The sequence below is a fragment of the Canis lupus genome, chromosome 26 (assembly GCF_011100685.1).
Source record: "Canis lupus familiaris isolate Mischka breed German Shepherd chromosome 26, alternate assembly UU_Cfam_GSD_1.0, whole genome shotgun sequence".
NCBI classification, from domain to species: domain Eukaryota; kingdom Metazoa; phylum Chordata; class Mammalia; order Carnivora; family Canidae; genus Canis; species Canis lupus.
In genome coordinates this window covers 17,085,892-17,113,465 of record NC_049247.1, presented here as the reverse complement: position 1 = coordinate 17,113,465, position 27,574 = coordinate 17,085,892, and the positions used below count along the sequence as shown (strand labels likewise).

Below are 27,574 nucleotides of genomic sequence, written 5' to 3'. Positions count from 1 at the left end.
AGAGACACAGAGAGGCAGACACAGGCAGAGGGAGAAGCAGGCTCCATGCAGGGAGCCCGATGCGGGACTCGACCCTGAACTCCAGGATCACGCCCTGGGCCAAAGGCAGGCACTACACCGCTAAGCCACCCAGGGATCCCACTACATTTGTGTCTTTGGGGTAAATACCCAGTAGTGCAATTGCTGGGTTGTAGGGTAGCTCTATTTTCAACTTTTTTTTTTTTTTTAAGAGAAGTAAGCCTTTTTTTTTTTTTTTTTTTTTAAGAGAAGTAAGCCTTTATTTCCTTGTTTCACAAATAAACTTGGCTGAATTGGTTGCTTTTTGGTGATTAGTTAAAGAGACCAAATCCCATATCCTTGTCCGATTCCAACTCTTCCTTTGCTTCAACCTTGGCTGGGTCTGCGGCAGCAGCAGGTGCAGCAGTGGTGGCAGCAGCCACAGGAGCAGCAGCCACAAATGCAGATGGATCAGCCAAGAAGGCCTTGACCTTTTCAGCAAGTGGGAAGGTGTAATCAGTTTCCACAGACAAAGCCAGGACCCACTTGTATCCATTGATGATAGAATGGGGCACTGATGCAACAGTCGGGTAACCTATCTGCAGACATACGCTGGCAATGTTGCGGACACCCTCCAGGAAGCGAGAATGCAGAGTTTCTTCTGTGATGTCAAGCACTTCAGTGTTGTAGATGCTGCCATTATCAAACACCTGCTGGATGATCAGCCCAAAGGAGAAGGGGGAGATGTTCAGTATGTTCAGCAGTGTGGCTTGGCTGGCTCCCGCTTTGTCTCTGGTCTTAATCAGTTGCACATAGCTCAGGATTTCAATGGTGCCCCTAAAGATCTTGGTGGTAATGCCTAAAGCCTGGAAGAAAAAGGTCTTCTCAGGCCCCAGACCTGTGTTCAGGGCTGGCACAGTGACTTCACATGGAGCTATGGCACCAGCACGGGCAGCAGCAGGCACCTTATTGGCCAGCAGCATGTCCCTGATCTCACTGAGGTCCTCCTTGGTGAATACAAAGCCCACATTCCCCCGGATATGAGGCAACAGTTTCTCCAGGGCTGGGTTGTTCTCCAGATGCCCTCGGATGGCCTTGCGCATCATGGTGTTCTTGCCCATCAGCACAACAGCATTCCTGCAGAGGGACATGCGGATCTGCTGCATCTGCTTTGAACCCACATTGTCTGCTCCCACAATGAAGCATTTTGGATAATCATCCAAAAGTTGGATGATCTTAAGGAAGTAGTTGGATTTCCAGGTCGCCCTGTCTTCCCTGGGCATCACGGCAGTGCATCGGGATTGCCATGCAGGGTTTAAAGACGATGTCACTCCCATGAAGACACCTGGAGAGAGGAGCTCTATTTTCAACTTTTGAGGAACTTACATACTGTTTTCTAAAGTGGCTGTACCAGCTTGCATTCTCACCAACAGTGTATGAGGGTTCCCCTTTCTCCTCATTCTCACCAACATTTGTTGTTTCCTGACTTGTTAATTTTAGCCATTTGGACTGGTGTGACGTGGTATCTCACTGTGGTTTTGATTTGTATTTCCTTGATGCCGAGTGATGTGGAACATTTTTTCATGTGTCTGTTAGTCATTTGTATGTCTTCTTTGGAGAAATGTCTGTTCATATCTTCTGCCCATTTCTTAATTGGGTTATTTTCTTTTGGATGTTGAGTTTGATACAGTCTTTATAGATTTTGGATACTAGAGTGCCTGGGTGGCCCAGTTGGTGAAATGTCTGCCTTCAGCTCAGGTCATAGTCTTGGGTTCTGGAATGGAGCCCCACATTGAGCCCTACATTGGGCACCCTGCTTGGTGGGGAGCTTACTTTCCTCTTCCCTCTGCTGCTCCCTCTGCTTGTGCTCTCTCCCTCTGTCAAATAAATAATGAAATCTTAAAAAAAAAAAAAAGATTTTGGATACTAGCTCTTTATCTGATTAGACATTTGCAAATATCTTCTCCCATTGTATTGTACAAGACACGTTCTTTAAATACAAAGCTACACATAGGTTGGAAGTAAAAGAATGGTAAAAGATACAAAATAAAAACACAAATCATAAGAGAGCTTCAATGACTATATTAATATTAACATCAGATAAAGTATACTTCAAAGCAAAGACTTTAGGGGCACCTGGGTGGCTTGGTGGCTGAGTGTCTGCCTTTGGATTGGGTAGTGATCCTGGGGTCCTTGGATCAAGTCCCACATCAGGCTCTCTGCAGGGAGTTTGCTTCTTCCTCTGCCTATGTCTCTGCCTCTCTCTCTGGGTATCTCATGAATAAATAAATAAAATCTAAACAAAACAAAACCCCAAAACTGTAAAAGGTATTTCACAATGATAGAAGACGCACTTCATCAGAAAGATATGACAACTTTAAGTGTGTATTATCCCAATCATGGAGTGTCAGATACGCAAAGCAAAAATAGGATTAAAGGGAGAAGTAAACAAACTCACAATTATTATTAGAGATTTTATTTATTTTTTAAAGATTTATTTATTTATTTATTTATTTATTTATTTATTTGAGAGAGAGCGAGAGCATGAGCAGGAGGGCAGAAGGAGAAGAAGAGAGAATCTCAAGCATGCTCAGTGCTGAGTTTGGAGCCAGATGCTGGGCTCAATCTTACAACCTGAGATCACGACATGAGCTAAAACCAAGAGTTGGACACTTAACTGACCCTGTCACCCAGGTGCCCCTTAAGTAGAGATTTTAATACCTCTGAATAATTGATACAAAAAGTCAATTACTTGATTAAAAAACTAGTAAGGACATAAAAGATCTGAACATTATCAGCTACCTTGACTTAATTGACATATACAGAACATTACACTTCAAATAATAGAATAAAAATTCTTTTCCAATGCACAGTGAATAGTCATCAAAATAAACCATATCCTAGGCCATAAACAAGTTTTAACAGATTTTGGAAGGTTAAATCCTTATGGAATATATTCTTTGACCACAGCAGAATTAAACTAGAAATCAATAGCAATAAGATATCTGGGAAAGCCCCAAATATTTGGAAATTAAACAACACACCTCTAAAAAACTCATGATATTCTGAAATAGGTTGAAAACATGTCCATACAAAAACCTGCACACAAATATTTATAGCTGCTTTATTCATACTTGACAAAACCTGGAAGCATCCAAGATGTCTTTCAATACGTGAGTGGATAAACAAGCACTGGTATACTCATACAATGGAATATTATTCAATGACAAAAATAACTATGAAGCCGCAAAAAGACATGGAGAAACCTTAAAAGCATATTACTAAGTGAAAAAAGCCAATCTAAAAAAGGTTGCATGATTCCAACTAGATGACATTCTGGAAAAGGTAAATTTTTTTTTTTTTTTTTTTTTGGAAAAGGTAAATTTACAGAGACAGTAAATTTACCAGGAGTTTGGAGGGAGAGAGAGATGAGTAAGTGAAGCATGGGAGATTTTTAGAGCAGGGAAACTATTCTGTATGATACTGTAATTGTGGATACATAAAGTTATACCTTTGTCAAAACCCATAGAATTGTACAACACAAAAAGTAAAACCTATGGGCGCCTGGAGGCTCAGTCAGTAAGAGCATCCAAATCTTGATCTCAGGGTTGTGAGTTTGAGCCCCACATTGGGTGTAGAGATTAGTTTTTATGAAAAGATTTTTGAAAAGTGAAACCAGGGCACCTGGGTGGCTCAGTTGGTTAGGCATCTGCCTTCAGCTCAGGTCTTGATCCTGGGTTCCTGGGATCAAACCCCACACTGGGCTCCCTGCTTGGCGGAGAGCCTGTTCCGCCTTTTCCCTCTGCTGCTCCCCCTGCTTGTGCTTTCTCACTCTCTCAAATAAATAAAATCTTTTTAAAATAAAATCCTTAATAAAATAAAAAAGTAAAACCTATTGTAAACTATGGATCTTAGTTTTTATGGCTCATCAATTGTAACAAATGTGCCACACAAACACAAGATATAAATAATGAGGGAAACTGTGTGTTGGGGGTGGGGAGGGAACCCTTGGTACTTTCTCATCAATTTTCCTATAAACCTAAAACTGCTCTAAAAAAATTAAGTTTTTTTAAAACACCTGTGGCCAAAGGTTGTAGATGAACTGATGCCTCCTAAGTTCCCCATGTACCTAAACCTATACTTCTGATCTTCTGTCATCCCATAACGTCTCTAACAGAGGTTTATCTGCCTTGAAGAATTAACTTTCTCAGTCAGGAAGGGGGTTTCAGGGAAGAGGAGCAGATGTTGAACATGAACAAGATCATGGAGAGAATCATGGGAATATCAGTGAAACCAGTTGTTCTGGTTTGAAATCTGGTTTGCCCTCTTGCTTGCTCAAACGTTCATTCCACAGTGTTTGAGCTTCTACTCTGAGCTAAAGTTCTGCGCTGGGAACGGAAGGCATAAATGGCAACAAGCCACAGTTCCTTCCCACAAGGCAGTCACGATCCAGAGGGAGACAATGACAAGTAAACAAGCAGTGACATGACTGTTCACTGTGCTGTTACATCTACATTACATACATTGTAGATTCAGGGGTCTGGGGAGGAGGATCTCAGGAAGGAGTATCCAACCTTGCCTAGGTTTGGTCAAGTTAGACTCCCTCCCAGAGGAGGTGAAATAGAAGCCAAGCCTCAAAATTATAAGCAGCAGTTAAGAAATGGAAATGCCTCCTGGGCTTGGTCAGGGATCTGGACACAAAAAAGAACGGAGCCCATTGGAAAGCTGCAATCGGGTCACTGTGGAATGTAAATAGTGTGTGTGTGTGTGTGTGTGTGTGTGTGTGTGTGTGTGTGTGTGTGTGTGTGTTGGGGTTGGGAGATGTGGAGGATAGAGGTGAAAATGGCTGGAGAGGCAGGCAGGGACTGGTCAGACCCAAGCCTTTGACCTCAGTAATGCCTACTCAGCCCAGCCAGACCCGAAAAGCCTGCTCCCAAGAGTCTGTGCCTAAGGCAGATGATGCATCTTGGGGAGACTCACCAAGTCTTTTTTTGAACACATTTGGTAGAAGAAGTGATCATATAATTACGGTGGTGATAATTAGAGGAACTTCCATTGCTTCTTTCAACAAACATTGCATAAAATGTGGCCCTCTCATGTCGTGGGTGGGGTTCAAGGGATGGGGAAGCCAGGCATCCCTTGTGGGGGAAGCCAACGCCTGTATCTATCTCTTGCCAAGCACACCTGACTACCCAGCTGAGGCCCAGAGGTGCCATAGATACACCTGGGACTGCTCCAGTGTGGAGCTGAGTGCTGCTGGCAGGGGTGGGGGGAACTGAAAGCCACTCCCCAGGTTCCCCAGGCTGAGCAGACTCTAGCCAACCCACAGGCTTCAGATTTATTTCATTCTGACCTTCAAACCTGCAGAGATCCTGCCCAGGACCTGGAGGTGCCTTTTACATCTTGGCAACCTTAGCCTGAGATGCTCAAGCCACTGGTCTCTGGGCTCACATTTCTTCTTCCTAAGACCACATACATGGGGTCTCAGTGGCCTGGACATGCTCCTAGCCCTGTCAAATGCTGTTTGACTTCTTATAAAATCTGCATTCACATGTTTATCCAAGAGACACCTCGAGGGCCTCTGGTTTAGATGGAGAGAAAAAAAAAACTTTTTTTAAAAGATTTTATTTATTAATTCATGAGAAACACACACACACAGAGAGAGAGAGGGAGAGAGAGAGAGGCAGAGACACAGGCAGAGGGAGAAGTAGGCTCCATGCAGGGAGCCTGACGTGGGACTCAATCCTGGGTCTCCAGGATCAGACCCTGGGCTGAAAGTGGCACTAAACCGCTGAGCCACTCGGGCTGCCCCGAAAACCTTTCTTTTTATTTCTAAGCCCATACCTTCACCCCAAACTCTTCTCCCTCTTTTCTTCCACCAGGTTTTTCTCAGTGCAAAGAATGATCCCGTTGCTTCTGGGGAGGCCTTGATTTTCTTTCCTCTCTGCACCTCATTTTCCATCCATCCAATACCAACTTTTCACTTGGCATTGCCTTTAATAACTCACTGGGAACTAAAATCCAAGTGAATTGCCCAAAGGCTCTGTGTCTCTTTCTGTCTCATTAGCAACATGTCTGGTCTGTTTTGTTCTTAGTTTTCCAGACAAGCTTCTGTGCCTCTCAAAGCCACTTGTACCAATGATTTCTGGCCTTTCCCATTGGGGCCTGAAGCTTCATTCATGCTCCTTCCCATGGGGCCTGAAGCCTCACTCATGCTCTTTTGAGACAGAATGGCTGTGTGTCACATTTAAGGAGATAGTTGGCATCTGTAAAACACCAGGCAAAGCCATAAGTGCTAAATGATCATCAAGAATTTAGGCTCTCTGCCTTCCTATCTCCCCACATATCCCCATATCCAGTGCTATTTATGGCTGGGCAGGTATTTGCAGGCTGGTTATCTTTCTGTCAATGGTCAGAGGAAGGACACCCAGTGGACTCTTATTTTCTTGGGGCCCTGCCTCAAACCCTCTTTGGGACTTTGATCTTATCAGCTGGCCCTTTCCCAGGGCTCTCTGGTGGAGCTTCAAGATACATGTTGAACATGACTCGTCCTGGCACCTGGCAGTGGAGGAAGGAGGATGAAGGAGAGATTGCTCCTGAAGGAAAAGTGTACTTGGCTTTCTCATTAATGGGTTCTCCTTGGGAACAGGCAAGCAGCAGATGTATGGGCAATGGCCAACTGATCCATTTGTAGATAGATTCAGGGTGTGGTGTTCCCTCTAAGCCTGGGCAGGCCCTGGGAAACTGGAGCAGAGCTAGATCCTGGCCTGAAATGGGGCAGGCTGCACAGGAGCTGCAATATGCTAGTTTCAGGTGTGCGATCTCTGCTTCCCTTGGAGACTGGGGTCCAGAGGGCTAGTGTGTCTGTTGCCGGAGTGTGCTTCTCAAACCTGGAGCTGCGCTGATCGTTTTCATTCATGAACGTACTAACTGGCAAGGAGGCTTAGCTCGGCCCTTCAGAGTCTGGCGTCAGTGTGCCTTTATCATGAGTCCCTTCTCTCAACACTCCCCAGTACAAACCATCCATCCCACTCCTGGATCCAAGCTCACTCCAAGCCTTCACATCTTTGGGCCTTGCCCCATGCCATTCTCTCTTCCTAGGATGGCTTTTCTCCTAGTAAGCCACTCTGGAGAAGCATCCCCCCATGGCCAGAGGCTCAATACATCTCTCTCTCTCTCCTCTTATGCCCCAGATTTACTCTGTTGATCTCTGGTCTGGCTCTGTTATGTTTACTTCATGCCAGCCTCCAGTCATGCCGATGGACAGTTCCCTGAACTTTCTGCTCCTGCACAACCAGCTCCGCTTCATCCTTCAGGTGTCAACTCCAATGCCATCTCCTCAGCTGGTCCTTCCTTGACCGCCCCATCTAAAGGCAGGCCCCATCCATACACACTCTGTCCCATTCATTACTTGGGATCATCGTCTTCATGACACTTAGCTTCTGAAATTTTCTTTACCTATTTGTCGGCCTGGACTATGTCTCTTCCTCTAGAACGTAAGCTCTTGGAGGGCAGAGATCCGGCAGGATCAGTTGATACGTGGTTGGTTCCCAGTAAAATATCTATTGATTAAATGAAGGCAACTATGGGCATTCAAGTTGGCACCCTGAGGACCTGGCTCAGAGCCCGGCGCAGTAAAGGTTGGCTTCATGGGACATTCGCTACACGAAGGAGCGAACCAGAGGTGCAGCACTCGGACCGCAGACGGACGCGTTGAGTGACAGCTGGGGGCCCCTCGGCCCGCACACTGTTGACCGGACCGCCGACAGCTGAGTGGCAGCCAGCGGACGCGCAGCGGGGCTCCTGATTGGCTGGCGGCTGCAGCCCCTTAGAGGGGAAGGGGAGGGGGCCCGAGGCGACAGCTCCGCGTGGGGAGGAGGCGGCACCAAGCGGCGGGAGGCGGCCCAACCGCCAGAAGCTGTGCGAGCAACAGTCGCCTCGAACCGGCGAACCGACGTCTCGGCGCAAGGGCCCGGCGCGAGGGGCGGGGCGCGCGCGTCACGTGAGCGTGTTTTGGGCACGTGATCCGCGCGGGGCCAGGGCTGGCCCCCGCCCCCTCCTCTCCTCCCCTCAGCGGGTGTGAGTCGAGCGGCCTCGCCTCACCGCCTAGCGCCCCCCTCAGCCGCCGCCGCCGCCGCCGCCTCCGCCCGCCGGCCATGTCCCCGGGCCGCCGCCGCCGCCGCTCGAGCGCGGCGCTCCAGCGGCCCAGCGCGCAGTGAGCGCGGGGCCCTCTCGCTACTCGCCCGCCCCGGGGCCCCCTTGTTCTCAGCGCCGCCGCCGCCGCCGCCATGTTGGGTTTAGAGCCGCAGCGGAGCCGCCGCCGCCGCCGCCGGTAAGGGAGGCCGAGAGCGGAGCCCGCCCCGCCCCGGGGCCCAGGGAGCGGGGCCGCCTCGGAGCCCGGCCTCTCCCCGCCAGCCGCCTTCCCGGCCCGCCCGCCGTGCGAGCCAGCGAGCGAGCGAGCGCCGGGCCGCGGCCGCGCCTTCCGCTCCCGGCCCGAGCGAGCCCGCCGCCGGTTCGTTCCACCGCCGCCGCCGGGCCCGGCCAGAGCCTGCAGCGGAGCTCACGAGAGTCAGCGCCATGGCGGAGCAGACCTACTCGTGGTGAGTGCGGGGCTCGGGAGGCCGGGGCGCGGCGCAGGTGGGGGTCGGGGCGCCGACGCGGCCGGGTGGGGGGAAGAGGAGGAGGAGGAACAGGTGCGCGTCGCGGGGGGGCGCGGGTTGGGGGTGCACGCCCCCCTCGTCCCCACCGGAGGGGGCGGCTGGCGCTCGTGGAAGGTGGTCAGCGGCCGGGGACCCGGGAGTCCGAGAAGGGGGATGGAGGCGGTGGTGGCCGCGGCGGATGTCATCTGGTCATGGGCGGAGCAGGTGATGGAGAAGGGGAGCATGACCCCAGAGGTGGGAAGCCCACGGATGGGAAGTTGAATGCCGTGGACACTCCGGAACTGACTTGAGGGGGTAGCTGCTGGGTAGGAGGATTGAAAGGGTGGGCAGAGGCGGGCCAGGGCAAGGGTGGGCCACCGGGCTGCGAAGAAGCTGGTAGGAAAAACAGGTGATAAGAGGCTGAACTTGGAAGTTGGAAGAGAGGAGGAGCCGTCTGACTGGGGCTGCTGCTTAGCACCTGCGTGGCGACTGAAGGGAGAGTTGGTAAGGTGGGCAGAGGCCCGGGTGTGATCAAGGAAAACCACGGAAGGAACGTCTTGGGAACCATGGAAGGGAGTCCCTTGTGAGGAGGTTGGAAGGGGATCCTGTTTGGATAACCACATTCTGGAAAAGGAGTCGTTGGTGGCAAGTGGAGCATGAGTAGAATCTTTGTGAGGTTTGGTACTCTGTTCTTCGGAATTTAAAGTGGCCTGCTGCCCTGGATCAAGTATGGAGATGGAAGATCTGCAAGTTCATGTTTTATGGGACTTCTAACGCTATTAAATATTTTGTTGAGGAATGAGAAGCGCACTGTGTGGTTTATGGAGTGAGAACTTAACCTATCCTGAGAAGGGAATGCAGTGTTTGGGGAGATGGGGGTGAGAGGCCTCCCTTTAGCATGTAGAGGTGGAGTATTTGCAGGGGTGGAAGGAATGATGGTAGCTTCCTTGAAGAGTGGAAATTGGATAGTGAGGAGGAAGTAATAACCGAGGGTGAAGAAGGAAGGAATGGGATGGTAGGTATGGGGATGGGAAATCTGGTTGCAATCTAGAGAGATTGTTTGAAGATGGTTTACTCTTTGAAGCAAATGTGGTTTGGGACAGAATTGTACTGCTTTTCCTTGCTAGAAAAGAGCACAATTGAGTGGGAAAAGCATGGCGTTTGGAGTTGGAAGATTTGGTTTGGTAGTCCCTCTTTCACCGCTAACTTGGTTTAAAAGTAGGCAAGATAGTAAGTTCTCCATTCCTTTTCCCTTGCCTTTTTCATAGATTGTAAAGATTAAATGAATAACTTTAGAAAGCCAATGGAAAACTGTAAAGTGTTACATTTTATTATATTATCGTTAGGGGAACGACAAAGAAATGGATAATACATGAAAATAAAGAATGGTTTTAGGTAGAGGGCTTTAATGGAGTGGATGCTTTGTGGTGCTTGAGGTTATGATAGATAAGTCAGGAACTCATTGTGTCTTCACATAGGGAAAGAGGATTGGTGATGGAAGATGATAATTCAGAAGGGAACTTCAGTGCTCAAAAAGAAGAAAACAGAGTCTGAAAGAAAGTCACACTAAAAGAAGAATTAAAACGTTGGTGAACAGTTGTGACTGCAGATGTATTTTTAAAAGCATTAACTGATTGGATAGTTTTGAGCAACAGTGAGCTGCCTCTCCTTAGCAGGTAATATGGAACACAAGATTACAGTTTGAGCTTTCTTACGGACAGAGTTAGAGTTAAGTTCTGTAACTAACTTAACTAACTCATCTTGAGCTCTTAACACTAACTGGTTTAGCTGAGAGTCCTGATGGCTGCCCTTCTGCTTTTACTGTGCCATATAGAGACCATGGTCGGTTGAAGGAGTAAACACAGTGGCCAAGAAGTGAAGAAAATGAAAGTGTTTTACTAGATAGTTGGCCATGTGATGTTGGATGGCTCTACTAGTTGGGGGGGGGGGGGGACTGTTTTGTGAAGTTTGATAGTTTACAATATTTATCTTACTAAAATACTTCCATCTCAGCTCCTTTTGCTTTATAGGCAAAGAAACTCATTGAAATTAGAATGTTTATTAGCCTCTCACCTTTAGCGAGTTTTGAGATGGAGAAAGTTTTTACATCATCTTGAGAGAGGGAGGTGTATGAGGAGAGAGGATTGGGAAACCAGGCAGCTTTCTAGGTTCTGATAGTTACTGTAAGTAATATCCATCTCTGAGGTAGGTGAATGCTCTGTTTTATGGAAGAGGAAATTTAGGCTTAGGATGCCAAGTGATTTGATGAGATACTTCACTTGTGATGCTTTGTTTTGTTTGATACATTCTCCCATCATTGTATTCATTCTCCTTGTAAGTATGAAAAAGGTATTCCAAGAGTACATATGAACTGAGTTTTGGATTATCTTTTTGCAGTATCTTTGTCACTGTTCTTTTGGTTTGTGCAAATAAGAGATTGTTTTGTTTTGCTTTTTTATGGACTTGTACTATGTTTGCATGTGGCCATTAGGAAAATCAACCTTGTGGGGACTATTGTGGCAGTATAAATTGGTCTGAGGATGGAGTCAGTGAAGAATCTTTTTAAAAAAAAAAATTTTTTTTTTATTGGAGTTTGATTTGCCAACATATAGTATAACACCCAGTGCTCATCCCGTCACCCAGTCACCCATCTCCCCACCCACCTCCCCTAGAGTTAGGAGTCTCTCATGTTCTGTCACCCTCTCTGATTTTTTCCCACTCATTTTCTCTCCTTTCCCCTATAATCCCTTTCACTATTTTTTGTATTCCCCGTATGAATGAAACCATATGTCTGTCCTTCTCCAATTGACTTACTTCACTCAGCATAATACCCTCCCGTTACATCCACTTCGAAGCAAATGGTGGATATTTGTTGTGTCTAATGGCTGAGTAACATTGTATATATAGACCATATCTTCTTTATCCATTCATCTTTCGATGGACACCAAGGTTCCTTCCACAGTTTGGCTATTCTGGACATTGCTGCTATAAACATTGGGGTGCAGGTGTCTCAGTTTTTCACTGCATCTGTATCCCCAGTAGTGCAATTGCTGGGTCATAGAGTAGCTCTATTTTTAACTCTTTGAGGAACCTCCACACAATTTTCCAGAGTGGCTGTAGCAGTTCACATTCCCACCAGCAGTGCAAGAGGGTTCCCCTTTCTCCACATCCTCTCCAACATTTGTTGTTTCCTGTCTTGTTAATTTTCACCATTTGTCAGTGAAGAATCTAGAATATAGATGTCAGAAGATTAAAAATAGTTTCCTTAGGATTTTCTTTTCTTGTCTTTTTTTAAAAAGATTTTATTTATTTATTTGTTTATTTTTAAAGATTTTATTTATTTATTCATGAGAGACCGAGAGAGAGAGAGAGGCAGAGACACAGGAAGAGGGAGAAGCACGCTCCATGCAGGGAGCCTGATGTGGGACTCGATCCAGGTCTCCAGGATCACGCCCTGAGCCAAAGGCAGATGTCCAACTGCTGAGCCACCCAGGAGCCCCTAAAGATTTTATTATCAAGCAATCTCTACACCCAACATGGGGCTTGAACCCATGACCCTGAGATCAAGAGTCACAAGCTCCACCGACTGAGCTAGCCAGGTGCCCCAGGATTTTAGTGTAATAAGATAGGTAAATTATAAAGCAAGATTGGTCATGTGGTAATTGTTGAAGCTTAGTGATGAGTACTTGAAGGTTTATTATTCTATTCTGTATATTTTGACATGTTTACATTTTTCATAATAAAAAGTTAACTTAAAAAGAAACTTCTATACATGCTATTCATGCTGTTTTCTGGTTTCTTGTGCTTGCTTTCTGTGTTGAGAAGCTAGAGTGGGTGTATTGACTTAAGAATATGTAGGTTATGACCTGATGAATGAGGGGGCACAAGCCATCCAGGTATTTGGCAGATACCTCCATCAGCATCTGAGCTCCCACTTTGGGAAGATGAAATCCAAGGGGTCATTTCAGTTGAAGGTGCAGTTTCAGTACACTCATACAGTGGAAGTACAGTAGTCCTCCATTATCTGTGGGGTTTACATACCAGGAACCCAGTGGATGTCTGAGACCAAGGGTAGTACTGAACCCTGTATATACTATGTTTTTTTATACATACATATGTATGATAAAATTAAGTTATAAATTAGGCCTAGTAATAGATTAACAACAAATAATACAACAATTATAGCAACATACTGTAATAAAAATTACGTGAATGCAATCTTCCTTGAAGTATCTTATTGTACTGTATTCACCCTTGTGATGACAGATGAAAAAATGCTTAAGTGATGAGATGAAGGGAGGTGAATGACATGGAGGTTGTGGCGTAGCGTTAGGCCGCTATTGACCGTATGATAATAGATGAGGAAGAGGATCATCTGCTTCCAGACTGTGATTGACCCTGGTAACTGAAACCATGGGGCCCAATGAGCCAGGGAACGGGCAGTTCTCTGTCCCAGGTAGGTCATGAGCAGGAGATACAGAGCAGGGTAGCAAACACCTGTTACTTACAAGGTGATTGGTGTGCAGGTCAGTAATTTGGGGGGCTTACCTCTAGTGGTTATTATTAACAGGTGCCCAGGGAAAAGCAAAGCAGGGACTTACAGTGTGCATCCTAAACTCAAATCCTTATCTAAATATCCAGACTCTAGTTGTGATTACAAATATCATACTGTAAAATGGCAGCAACTGAGAAAAGCAGTGTTGTCCTCGAAAGTTGTTTTCCTTATCATACTTTATTCCTAGCAAAGTCTATCAAAATCTCATTACCCAAGGGTTCACCCGAAATTCCACATATCTGAGAAACATTTCTATATCCAACTGATCTCTTTATATTTGATATTTGTAGTCTGTCTGCATTTTTGCTACTTTTATGTGTTTGAATACCTAGCCTCTTCATTAGATTGTAAGCTCCTTGAGAGTAAGGATGCTCTTACAGTACCTCCCACATACTTAGTACATTGTCTTGCCTGTAGCTTCTGCTTAGAACACATTGATTGAATAGGATAGATTCAATAGGATGATTGTTCATCCTTTGTTGAAAGAATATTTTAAGTGTGAGGGAAAGCTACAGATAGGTGTTTATTATAATCCATATACTATACTTAATAAAAGCTCTTGGTAACTTAGTTTCTTGGTATCACAGTGCTGTAAGAATGAGTAATGCCATCCTTAATAAAATTTTAAATAAAAGCTATTGACAGATGAAATTAAAATAATTGGTAGTAATACTGCAATCTTTATCATGATGTAACCACAGGACTCAGCTTGTATCCTTCTTACTTGTATACTCAGGAAGTAAAAGAATGCATGTGAAAACACAAATAGAAGGTGGAAGCTAGATTTTTTTATTAATTTGGGAAAAAACACCTTGCTCGATGTGTATTTATGAGCAGTTACTTTAGCATAAGTTCTGTGGGAAACAGGAATTTGTCTCTCTTTCCCTCTCTTTTTTTAGGAACTTCTCGATGGAGTCAATGCAGTACTTGAATCTTGGTGGTAAAAATTACTTAAGTTAGCGTTAATGTTGATGTAGGGGGAAAAGGAAATAAGTACATGTGGACCTCATCGAAATGAATTTTGTTTCCAAAGTAGTATCATAACAATTTATTGTGTGTTTTCTGGGTGCTAGGGCTTTAAAGCATTGTTAAATAAGGAAACTGAAGCTCAAAGAATTTAAGTAACTTGCCAAATAACACGTAAATGGTAAAAGGGCTCAAAGTGAAGACTGTTTAACATGATTCTGTGGCTAAATCTGTCTACTTCCATTTCCATAATCACTACTGTAAGCCAGTCCATTTTTGCTTGAGTTCCCTGTTAGCCTCCTCACTGGTTACACCTCCCCCCTCCCCTATTCTCCACACGATGACTGTTCTCCTAAGTGACCTTCTGACAGCTTAAAAAACTCTTCAGTGGTCACACTTGGAATAAAACCCAGGTTCCTCAGTAGGCTCTTCACAGTTTTATCTTGTGTGGGTTTCTGAGGGATGACAGACAAACTAAAAAGTTACACAAGAGTAAGAATCTTTTCTATTTTGGTATTCTCTCCAGTGCTTGGTATGTAATAATAGCTGGTAAATATTTACTGAACAAGTGAATGAGAACACTTCCCCCTGGGCTATGTGTCTTAAGGTCTACTCTAAAGATTGCATTATATTGAGGTAATATACTGTGAATATAATGGGCAAATAGTATTATACCTGATACTAGGTATTGGCAAATAGTGTTATACCTGAGAATGAGAAATAACACAGATCTCTAGAACTCATGAAAGTCACTTCTATGCAATTACTATTGTGTATTGTTGTATCTGTTGTGATCATATCTGTTCTTGTGTCTTGTGGTCATTGCATTTTATGCAAATTTTTCAGAGAGAAATTATTTAGTTGAAAATGTGTGTCTAGCATTATAGGCTTTAGATTTGCTCATTTTTAAAACATGTCTTGCTTCTAGTTAAGGTGCTATAATAATGGTTTGGCAATGCATGATTCAGACTGAAATTAACCAAAACTAAGACCAGGAATTTGTACTGAAATCATTTTCCTGCCTGGGGATAGAGGAGAGGGAAGCTGGAGAGTCTGTAACCATCCTATAATTTACCGAGTGGTATTATGAATTCAGGAGCCTAATGTCCATGCATTTCCTTCTCTTCTTTTCTTTTCTTTTCTTTTCCTTTCCTTTCCTTTCCTTTCCTTTCCTTTCCTTTCCTTTCCTTTCCTTTCCTTCCTTTCTTCCTTTCTTTCTTTCTTTCTTTCCATTTTTTTATTTATTTATGATAGGCACACAGTGAGAGAGACAGGCAGAGACACAGGCAGAGGAAGAAGCAGGCTCCATGCACTGGGAGCCTGACGTGGGATTCGATCCCAGGTCTCCAGGATCGCGCCCTGGGCCAAAGGCAGGCGCTAAACCGCTGCGCCACCCAGGGATCCCTCTTTCTTTTCTTTTCTTTTTTCTTTTCTTTTCTTTTCTTTTCCTTTTCTTTTCTTTTCTTTTCTTTCTTTCTCTTTTCTTTTCTTTTCTTTTCTTTTCTTTTCTTTTCTTTTCTTTTCTTTTCTTTCTCTTCCTTTCTTCCTTTCTCTTCCTTTCTTCCTTTCTTCTTTTCTTTTCTTCTTTTCTTTTCTTTTCTTTTCTTTTCTTTTCTTTTCTTTTCTTTTCTTTCTTATTTATTTGACAGAGCACAAGTAAGGGGAAGGCAGAGGGAGAGAGAGAGAATCAGGTTCCCTGCTGAGCAAAAAAGCCCAACGTGGGGCTTGATCTTGAGCCGAGGGCCAGATGTTTAGCCCACTGAGCCACGCAGGCACCCTATCCATGCATTTCTAAAAATAGATTTCTGTGTGACCATCTATTTTAGAGATGACAAACGCCCTTGAATTGAGGTGTTACGGAATTCTAATTGTTTTTTACTTCAACGTTAATAACTTAGTTTTTATCATTCTCACATTTCATCAAACTATCTCATGGAAAATCGAGATGTCTTAAGAGGAGAATATCTAGCCAAGTCTTGTTTTACTTGGCTACATTTGGCATCTGAACTTGATGTGATTGCTGTCCCTGGCAATAGAGCCGTTAAGTATGACTTGATTTGTTAAATCCTAGAGTATATTTTCTGGAGTTTAATGGTTGCTTCTTGGGAGTTAAAAAAGACAATGTTGGTTTAATTTGTTGTATGTATAAGTCAAATTTTTGCAACTTTGCAACAAGTTTCTGTAACATTTTCCAACCTTTACTGGGAAAGTTAGAGGTACAGTGTGCCTCTTCTGTAATTTTAACTTCTTAGGTGTCTAGAGGGATTCAATTTTACAGTGAAAATCTACAATTAGTCCCTATGATCCTCACAATGAATTCTTACCTGTCAGATTTTATTAATAGGTCTCACTAAGGCCAAAGCTTAAAACAGACCTACTCATTAGCTGTGATTAGACTAGATTGAGCACCTATGAAAAGTTAGGTTTGAAAATGTTTTTAAGGTATTAGACCAATCAGTCTATGAATATACATTAGTAGAAATCTAATAGAAAATCCCATTTCTTGATTTGTAGATTTCACCCTAATTTGATAAGACTTGATAATCTCTGTTTTGGAGTCCTGGTATTGATAGTGAAGAACCACTAAGGGATAAAAAACAGTAGAGATGTGCCCCACTTTTTTTTAAATGAATTTTTGAATTTTACTGAATGTAAGTGATTGCTCAAAAAATATTTGATTCTGTCAATGCCACTCATTACATTTTTGTTTGAAATTCTAAAATAAGAGGTTTTAATTCCATTCTGGTTTCTTCAAATTGGGAAAAATTTTATTTGAGGGTGATTTCCAGCTCTGATGAACTGGGATCTAGTCTTGTTTTAGTTCCAGTTTTGTAGTCTGTAGAATGGGTATGTCGTACTCCAAAGAGTTGTTGCAAGGATTTAATGAGATAATGCACATGCAAATGCTTTGTAAATTGCTAAGTAAAATATAAAAGCAAGGTATTTGTGCTCTACATTGTTAGATCCAGACAGGTTCCAGATACAGAGTTCCTTACTACAGGAAATAATTTTTCTTGTTTCATAATATAAGTAGCATTTAAACTTTGAGGTGTCCATTCTAGTGAGGATTCTTTTGAGATATCCAGGTAATTCCATATAAAAAGAAAGAAAAGTTTTCAAATTGTCATTGATTTATATTGTTGCCTTTGAAATGTGCTATAAGGTCATTTTCTTCTAGTCACATTTTATGGTCCAAAAATAAAGAAGAAAAATCATGAATTGAATAAAGGCTAAGTTTTTTCACAAAATGTTTTATTTTGATCTTTGTTTTGGAAGGCAGTTTCCTCTATAATGTACTCAGATGAGGGAAGAGTACAGTGGTATGGATAATCCTAGGCTTTTTCTGGTTTTCTTTGGAATGCACAGGGCATTCATACCCTAAAATGCTTGAAGAGGGGCTGTTAGCAGTTTCTTATGTTTTCCCTGTTCCATACCATGTTTGTCAGGCACACCCACTTCCCCTCGTCTGAGGGCCTCAGACTTCGGCTTCACTCTTGACCTAAATAGGACGAATGCAGTAAAGTTTTAATTGTTTTTTCAACTTGGTTATGCAGACATTTTAAGTACGGTACTTGACTTTGTTGTTTCCTTAATTTTGCCTGAGTTCTCTAGCTTTACTTTCCAAACTTGTAAATCTTCAGTCTTGTCTGACAGCCTTAACTTTTAAACCTTTGACTATATGCTCCACTGACTTATAAACTCATCAAAATTTACATTCATTCTCAAAAATGCTTGCAAAAATACTGTTAGAAGTAAAAGTTAATTTTAGGTTCACCTGAGGTGGTTCAGTTAGTTAAGTGTTTTCCTTTGGTTCTGGTCGTGATCTGTGGGTCCCAGGATTGAGCCCCGTGTTGGGCTGTCTGCTCAGTGAGGAGTCTGTTTCTCCCTCTGTGCATCTCCCCGCCCCCCAGTAAATAGAATCTTTTTTTAAAAAAGTTAGTTTTAGAAATTGATTTCTCTTACCTATGCATTGATTAGTGCAAGCACCAATAAATACCTCAGAAAATATTAAGATCTAATAGCTTAAAAATATTTTCATACATAACTTTCATCTTAGGGATTCAGTCTAGTCTTATTATAGAAATGCTACCTAGGGCCACTGTGAGGCTAGTGAGAGTTAAGGATTTAAGATGAGGTCAGTTAATCAAGTTGGAGAGTATAGCTCTGAGGGCAGAATAGAAGCCTGGAAGTTGAGGCTTGGAAAACTCAGAGTTGGGAATTGAAGAGGTGGAATCAAAAAAAGCTCCATCAGAAGTAGGATAATTAGCAAAGCCTAATGGTGATAAAAGAAAAAGCACATAGAATTTTGGAGGGCAAGAGTGTAAAAGGCTACAGGGTTCAAAGAGAATGAAGAAAAACAGGATGTTGAATTTACTAAGGAAGTCATTAGTGAAAGTGCACTAATAAAGATGAGAGTAGAGAGGGTGAAAGGCAAATTAAGGCAGGGTAATGAAGAAATAAAAGGCATCCTTTGGGTACTGGCCATTTGTTTGCAAGATAAGATGGGAAGGACATAAGGAAAGCTGGGGGGTTCTTGATGTAGACAGGGCCATAGTCTTCTGGTTTTATTTTCATTTTTTTGTTAAGGGTGAGAATTCTATACTTGAAGCTAGAGAGAAGGATAAATTGATCTTGGGAAGACTTTTTTTTAAAGATTTTTTATTTATTCATTTGAGAGAGAGAGCGAGCGCTGGTAGGGGAAGAGATAGAGGCAGACTCCCTGCTGAGCAGGAAGCCCGATGTGGGGCTTGATCCCAGGTCCTGGAGAAAATGACCTGAACCCAAGACAGACGTCCAACCATCTGAGCACCCCTTTGGAAAGACTTTTTTTTTTTTTTTTTTACTATAGTTTAAATTTAGAGATTTTTGTCTATTTTATTTTTAAAGATTTTATTTTTTTATTCATGAGACACACACACACACACACACACACACACACACACACACAGAGGGGCAGAGACACATGCAGAGGGAGAAGCAGGCTCCCCACAAGGAGCCTGATATGGGACTCGATCCCAGATCCCGGGATCAGGACCTGAGCCAAAGGCAGACATGCTCAACCACTGAGCCACCCAGGGATCCCTCAGTTAGTTTTGAAGGGAACTTAATAGGAAATGAACACTTGATGTGTACATTTATTCTTTGCTTCTTTTGGTCTTTATATTGCCACTAGTTTGGATTGTATTGCTTTTGGAGGTCTTGTTTTCTGTTTGTTTTTTTTAATAAGTTTTTAAAAAAATTTTATTTATTCAGAGAGAGAGAGAAACTGAGAGGCAGAGACACAGGCAGAGGGAGAAGCGGGCTCCATGCAGGGAGCCCGACGCGGGACTCGATCCTGGGTCTCCAGGATCAGACCCCAGGCTGCAGGCGGCGCTAAACTGCTGCGCCACCAGGGGTGCCCTCTGTTTTGTTTTTAATTGTATCAATATAAAGTCCAGCCTCTTTGGTCTGACTCACCAAAACAATCTTGCCTTATAACCTTGCTTCCCTGTATTTTCCTTATTTTTTAAAAAATATTTATTTATTCATGAGAGACACACACAGAGAGAGAGAGAGGCAGAGACACAGGCAGAGGGAGAAGCAGGCTCCACCCAGGGAGCCCGACGTGGGACTCGATCCTGGGACTCCAGGATCATGCCCGGGACTCGATCCCGGGACTCCAGGATCATGCCCGGGGCCAAAGGCGGCGCCAAACCGCTGAACCACCTGGGCTGCATTTTCTTTAAAATGCTTGTTATTTCTGCCTAACTGGGTTACTTACTGTTTTTCCCCTTTTATTTAAACTGACTCCTATACCTGGTTAGGCTTTCTCCAAAGTCTCTAAATATGTGAGTCCTACGCATCTTTCAAAGTCCAGCTGAAAAGCTTTTGTCTTCTTACAGAACCTTCTGATTTGCCCAGGAGAAATATTCTTCTGATACCTGTAGTTTTTTATCTGATCCTGTCATGTGGCAGCACTTTTACAATTTTTCTGGCTTTGTATTCAATTATGTAGCTATCTTCCCACCTTGCACGAACTCTGTAAGGATAGGATCAAAATAATTAATTTCCTGGTATAAGGACCTTATGCATAGTAGAGGCTGAGATTTTCCTTTTTTTAAAGAATGAATATTTTAGAGGTGAAATTTGCTAGATTTTAGAGCTAGATTTTAGAAGAGAATGTCACCTTAAAAGTATAATGACAGGGATCCCTGGGTGGCGCAGCGGTTTGGCACCTGCCTTTGGCCCGGGGCGCGATCCTGGAGACCCGGGATCGAATCCCACATCGGGCTCCCGGTGCATGGAGCCTGCTTCTCCCTCTGCCTGTGTCTCTGCCTCTCTCTCTCTCTCTCTCTCTGTGTGTGTGTGATTATCATTCATAAATAAATAAATAAATAAATAAATAAATGAATAAATAAATAAATAAATATTTTTAAAAAAGTATAATGACAGGGCACATAGAAGAGATACTTACCTAACATCTCACAGCTCATTTTTTTTTTTTTTTTGCTTTTTTTAAGATTTTATTTATTCATGATAGACACAGAGAGGGAGAGAGACAGAGGCAGAGGGAGAAGCAGGCTCCAGGCAGGGAGCCTGACATGGGGACCTGATCCCAGGTCTCTAGCATCACGCCCCTGGGCCGAAGGCGGTGCTAAACCACAGAGCCACCCAGGGATCCCCCATCTCACAGCTCTTTAAAGAAAAGTAAAATTGATACTGAATCAAGGGTTGTGGCCAGATATGCCTAACTTGCTAATATCCATACAGCACCTTGAGAAGAGAAAGTGGCTCAGTCCCTGAACTGAACACCTAAGGGACACATTTATAGAGGACCACAGGCTTTTCATTTATGTCATCTTCAACTTACTGCTCCCAATTTATTTCTACTTTATCTCCCAAATAAGCACTTTGTGACATACATTATTTTTTTTAAATGGAGAATCTTTCTCTCTCTCTCTCTCTCTCTCTCTCTCTTTTTTTTGTAATTAGGGAACAAGTTTTGGCCATCTCAAATATTTTGCAGGAGATTGCCTTTGAAATATGAGGAGCAATAAGCTATATGGAAAGTAGCTTCTGAGCAATTTAACATTTTCTATCTCTTTTGCTACTATTTCAGAAATCCATATTTCTTGTATTTAAGCTTCTGTTTAAAGAGCTAAAATATTTTTAAAAAGAGCTAAAAATATTTTAAAAATAAAACCTTATTTTGCCTTCATTTTTTCTCTTTAACTCATTTCTCTTGTTTAATAATTATAATTCAGAAAGGACAGTTCAAAAAACTCTTGGCCTGGTGTGTGCATATTTTAAATTGCATAGATACAGCAGTGCCTCAATTTTAGTCAGAATTAAACAAACTGGTCATCTGGTATAGGCATAAATCAGAAATTTGGGGGATTAGAAGTTCTTGTTTTGTACCTTCACATGCTGTGCAATGGTGAAAATAACCTACAGACTTAAGAGTGATATAATAGGCTGTTATCCATGGATAACAAAGGTTTTAAGAGCCAACACCAAAGGTTATCAACCAACTTATAGAACAAAAGGGAATAACAAGTAGAAGTAGGAGAGAACAGTGAATACCAGATGTGATTGGACAGTAGAAACAAGGGGGAAGGTTAGAGATTCAAGCATCAGGAAGGTCAAATAATGAGACCAAAAAGAAAAGATAGCCAGCTACCAGAATAGGCAACTCAGTGAGAGTCATCATGTGGCAGAGGTGCAAATGGCCCTGAAGAGCTCTGCAAATCCAGCTTTGTGCCTCACTGTTGACTTACCAGGTTGATAATGAGTTAACAGGTGGTAATGAGGCAATCTTATTAGCCTGTCCCATAGCTTTTGAGAGCTTCTGGCTTGGGTGTTACAGCTGGAGACCTTGGAGACATTTTTAATCCTCATCAAATAAGCCAGTAACTCCTATTGACTTTATACATATAAAATAAAAAATTTATCTCTTCATGGTTTCTGGATGACCCTTCTTTGTATTCACTTAGTACATTGTATTTACCTCTTTCAGTTGTTGTTTGTTTCCCTATAAAGTATTGAGGACATGACTCTATTTTGTTTGTGACTTTATTCTCAGTGGTTTATTTGGCACATAGTTTATTTAAATAAACTATTATTATTTTTTTTTAAACTATTATTATTTATTATTATTCCAGGGCGCCTGGATGGCTCAGTTGGTTAAGTGTCTGATGTCTGACTCTTGATTTTGGCTCAGGTCATGATCTCAGGATCATGAGATTGAGCCCTGTGTCAGGTTCTGCTTTGGGCGTGGAGCTTGCTTACGATTCTCTCTCTCTCCCTTTTCCCCTCTTCCCCACTACACCCCTCTCTCAAAAAAATTTTTTTTCTAATAAGTAACATTCAGTATTTGACTTTTTAAAATAACCCTTAAAAAAGAAAAATTAGTAAGATGGAAGAGTATGTTGCTCTCAACTCTCAGTTTAAGAGACCGCATCAAAGGGACAAACATCAAGTATCATTTGAGGTCTAGAGCTCACTCAATTACACTAAGTAATTGAAAGTATCATTGTTCAGGTTGTTAGGTGAGATCTATCCTGATTATTACTGTTTAATTTATGGAACCTCTTCAGAATTCAGTGGGAGAATTGGTTACTGTATTAGTTAGCTGTTGCCCCAATAATACTGCATAATAAATTATCTCCACACCTAAAATGGCTTAAAATAGCAATCTGCAGATTGGCTGGGCAACTTTGCTTCTTGCTTCAGATCTATACATCAGCTGGGTGGCTCTGCTTCATGTGTGTTTATTTTGGGGCTTAGACTGAATGGGCGGTAGCACCCAGGGGAGGTTCTTCTTACGACAGTGGCAGAAGCATAGGAGGGCAGGTGGAAACTACAAGACTTCTTGAGGCTCATGCTCAGAACTAGCACACTGCCACTTCGGCTTCATTCTTTGAACCAAAGCAAGTCATGTGATGGAAACTGAAGACAAGGAGCCACAAAACTAAACCTTGCCCCTTTTGTGGGAGTAGCTGCACTATTACAGGGCTAAGGAGTAGATTCAGGGAGGAGTGAGGAATTAGGGCCAGTAATGTAGTCAATCACAGGTGAAGTTCCCTCTTCCCTTTCATATGACTAGTTGTCACATTTTCATTCTTTTTTATTTTAATTTTTTAATTTATTTTTAAAGATTTTATTTATTTATTCATTCATTCATTCATTCTTTCATTCATTCATGAGAGAGACAGAGACATAGGCAGAGAGGGAAGCAGGCTCCCTGGAGGGAGCCTGATGCAGGACTTGATCCAGGACCCCGGGATCATGATCTGAGCCAAAGGCAGATGCTCAATCACTGAGCCACCTAGGTGCCCCCCACCTTTTTTTAATTTTTAAAAGATTGTTATTTATTTATTTGACAGCACATGAGCAGGGGGAACTACAGAGGGAGAGGGAGAAGGAGAAGCAGGCTCCCTACGGAGCAAGGAGTGTCATGCAGGACTTGATCCCAGGACCCTGGGAAGGCAGATACTCAACTGACTGAGCCACCCAGATGCCCTCACATTTTCATTCTGTTCTAAAATGAAGCATATCATATAGTCAGATTTCATATAGGCCCCTTTCTGTAGCATTCAGGTTTTCACTGTAATGTTTTTTATTTTTTGTTAATGTTTTATATTTTTAAAGAAGCGTTTTTGAAATATAATTCATGTACGATACAATTCACTTACTTAAAATGTGCAATCCAGTTGTTTTTAGTACATTCACAGAATTATTGCAACCATTGCCACAATTTTAGAACTCTTTTTTTTTTTTTCATCTCAAAAGAAACTGTACCCATTAGCAGTTACTCCCTTTTCCCCTTTTCTCCAGCCCCTGGCAGCCACTACTCTACTTTTGGTTTCTATGGATTTGCCTATTTCATATAAATGGGATAATACAGTATGTGGTCTTTTGATTTCTTTCACTCAGCACTGTCTTCAAGGTTATCCATGCTGTGGCAAGTATTAGTGCTTCATTCCTTTCCATTGCCAAATATAGCCTATTGTATCGATATATCACATTTCACTATCCTTTCATCAAATGACAGTTGTTTTCATTTTTTTTGGCTATTAATAATGCTGCCATGAGCATTCATGTAGAAGTGTTTGTGTAGTTGTATGTACGTTTACATTTCTCTTGGGTAAATACCTAGGAGTGGAATTGCTGGCTCATAGAATTTTTCTATTTAACATTTTGAGGAACTGTCAAATTGTTGTCCAAAACAGCTGTACCATTTTACATTCCCATCCGCAGTGTGTGAAGGTTCTAATTTCTCCCTCTTCATCAACACTTGTCATTGTCTATGTGTGAAGTGGTTTTTACTTGTGTAATGTTTGTATTGAAGGGTTTATAGAGGATAAAAGTGGTAGTTTAAAATATTCAATCTGTTTGTAAATTAAAAAAAAAAAAAAACTGTTAAATCTCTTTGTACTTAACAGTGTAGTACCAAAGTCACACCTCAGGTTTAGTTACCTAAAAAATCTAGCAATAAGGAAAAAAAAAATCTTTTTTTTTAAATTTATTTTTTATTGGTGTTCAATTTACCAACATACAGAATAACCCCCAGTGCCCGTCACCCATTCACTCCCACCCCCGCCCTCCTCCCCTTCTACCACCCCTAGTTCATTTCCCAGAGTTAGCAGTCTTTACATTCTGTCTCCCTTTCTGATATTTCCCACACATTTCTTCTCCCTTTCCTTATATTCCCTTTCACTATTATTTATATTCCCCAAATGAATGAGAACATATAATGTTTGTCCTTCTCCGATTGACTTCACTCAGCGGAAAAAAAAATCTTTTGGCTTACAGATTTTCTTTCAGGCTACTCCTTATTTGTTTTACATACTAGAGTCATTTAGGAAGAAATTAACCAGGCAGCCTGGGAGGCTCAGTGGTTTAGTGCTGCCTTCAGCCCAGGCCCTGATCCTGGAGACCAGGATTGAGTCCCACGTCGGGCTCCCTGCATGGAGCCTGCTTCTCCCTCTGCCCTCTGCCTGTGTCTCTGCCTCTCTCTCTCATAAATAAATAAAATCTTTAAAAAAAAAAAAAAAAAAAAGGAAATTAACCTCAGATAATTTTTATTTTTTAATTAAAAAAAATTTTTTTTTAACCTCAGATCATTATTAAACAAGTTCTCAACTTTTGGGTAAGTGAATGCCCAGATTATTCTGGCAGCCTGCTGCATTGTCACTAGTCTGAGAGGACTGTGACTGGTTTAATGACTGAAGTTGTTGGGTTTTTTGGGGGAGGAAGGAGGTCCTTGATATCTATTCTTTGCCAGGAAGATAATCATTGGAGGAGTTCGTTGTAAAATATGACCTTTTTTGGGGTAGCAGTGTCCAATAGAAGTATAACATGAATCACATATGTAATTTGAGGTATTCTAGTAGCTGCACTAAAAAGTAAAAAGAAACACATTAAATTAATATTAATAATATAGTTTATTTAATTCAGTGTATCAAAAATATTTATATCATTGGTTATATGTAATCAATAAAGAATTAACAATACTTTACACTTTTTATTACAAAGTCTTCTCAGTCAGATCAGCCACATTTCAAAGCTCAGTGGCTGCATATAGCTAGCAGTCTGCCATATTGAGCAACACTGTCATAGAGGTCTAAGAGCTTATGATCTGGATTTTTCCTCACAATTATAATCTGTATTTTTAGAAAAGATGAGTTCTTGATCAGCCTGTATTCCTGGTTCTTCAATTTTATGTTGTTCCTGCCCTTTTTCTTTTTTTCTTTTAAACGTGGAAGAGGGTCTTCAGAGAGGGTACAGAGAGAGACAAGCTCCTTAAAGCTCAGAATTTTAGCTGTGAGTAGCAATTAGTTAGCAGGAGGGGAAAAATGGGGTCCCTTATCATGAAGGATGTACGAAGTTCTGTAGCAAATAAAAGAACTGTTTCTCTTTGGTTCTTATTTTAATTGTTCTTATATGTTCAGAGTCTCCTTTGGCCTTCTCTTTATCAGTTATATACCACTTGTACTATTTGATGACATAGCTCACTTGGTTAGACAAAATAAGGCTGTAGATTTGATCTCTGTAATTAATGACTGACTTTATGCCTGCTGGGGCTTTACTGTAGTGATAAGGTAGAATAAACAGGGTTCTCTGTTCCATGAGTTTACACTGTTGTTAGAGACTGCTGGTATTTGCTGGGTCCAATGCCAGCAAATAAAATTAAGACAACTATAAGAGGAGGAGATTTCAGAATGGGCATTCATTGTATAGACAGTGTGTCTGTCAATCATTTGATTGCTAGAGGACTGAATTTGGTCAAATGTCTTAATATTTGAGTGCCTTCACCTATAGCTTATATTTTCTAGTTTGCCTTGGTGCCCGCCACTTTCTGTTGCTGTACATTCAATCTCTATCTCTACATCACTAGTTGATATGATTTGCCTAGGCCCTGCAGGCAGTTGAATGGTGACCTCCTGATGTCTATGATCAGTTCTAGGTCATCACCACAAAGGTGGGTCAGGGATAAGGAGATAGCTGATAAGTGCCCCAGTGACAATGGATAAAAAGAGACTTTTATCTTTTGAGTACCTACATCGTTGGACACAAATAGTTCCACCATATTTGACCATTGCATTAAGTATTGTTGACTATTGGGTATCTCAGTGTTCTAACAAATGTTCCATCAACCATGGTTCTGGTTTTCTGAAAGCTGACATGCAGTTATTCTAAATGGAATTCACTTGGAATTCATTTTGTTCTTTTTTTTTTTTTTTTTTTAATTTTTATTTATTTATGATAGTCCCAGAGAGAGAGAGAGGCAGAGACACAGGCAGAGGGAGAAGCAGGCTCCATGCACCGGGAGCCTGACGTGGGATTCGATCCCGGGTCTCCAGGATCGCGCCCTGGGCCAAAGGCAGGCGCTAAACCACTGCACCACCCAGGGATCCCACATTTTGGATCATAGTCTCTACGAATGGTATTCTGATTGAGAGAACAGGGACCACTACCTGATTTACATGATATATCCTATTGCACTCATTTTCGAGCTCTTGTTATTTGCGATCGCGTGGACCCAGGGCCCATTTGTTGAAGGCAACATGAAATCTTTATGAATTATAGGTCCTTAGTGCACAATTGTGGAATTAAAGAATACCATGAGTGGTACTGTCTTTTGGTCTACAGTTTATTGGGTGGCCATGTCAAGTTTTTGAATTACATTATGGTTTTGATAATTTCCAGATATTTTAATTTAACACTTGTTCATTAACTTCACTTTTGAAATATGCTTGAAAAAAATGAAATATGCTTGAAAGCTTTAGCCTTACTAAGAAATGTTTTTTAGTTTAGAATCTGAAATGCTTTGATTTATTGGTATTATAAAGTATTCATTTAACAGCTATTTTAACTGTTCTCAACTGAGTGCACAGCCTTCAGTGACTAAGTGCCAAGCTGGCTGACCCAGGGG

At 42.1% G+C, this 27,574-nt stretch overlaps 1 protein-coding gene, 1 non-coding gene and 1 pseudogene across 3 annotated transcripts in view; 1 reads left to right on the top strand and 2 right to left on the bottom strand.

Moving 5' to 3' along the window:
• Window positions 1–290: 290 nt before the first annotated feature.
• On the bottom strand, window positions 291–1,346 carry LOC609320 (annotated as a pseudogene).
• Window positions 1,347–8,462: 7,116 nt separating this feature from the next.
• The window catches only part of SPPL3 (signal peptide peptidase like 3), a 139,987-nt gene continuing 120,875 nt past the window's right edge, over window positions 8,463–27,574 (top strand). Inside the window, exons 1-2 of one of the 2 annotated variants that reach the window (XM_038575337.1) lie at window positions 8,472–8,597; window positions 10,115–10,312. Coding sequence is in view for 1 of the 2 variants with exons in the window: in XM_038575335.1 (XP_038431263.1) it covers window positions 8,575–8,597 (23 nt within the window). In the remaining variant the exon portion in view is untranslated. Of the gene's footprint in view, window positions 8,598–10,114; window positions 10,313–27,574 lie in introns of both variants that reach the window. The other variant, XM_038575335.1, reaches the window with a different exon arrangement.
• On the bottom strand, window positions 12,165–12,237 carry TRNAK-CUU. Its single transcript has one exon. It is a non-coding gene; the product is annotated as a tRNA-Lys (tRNA).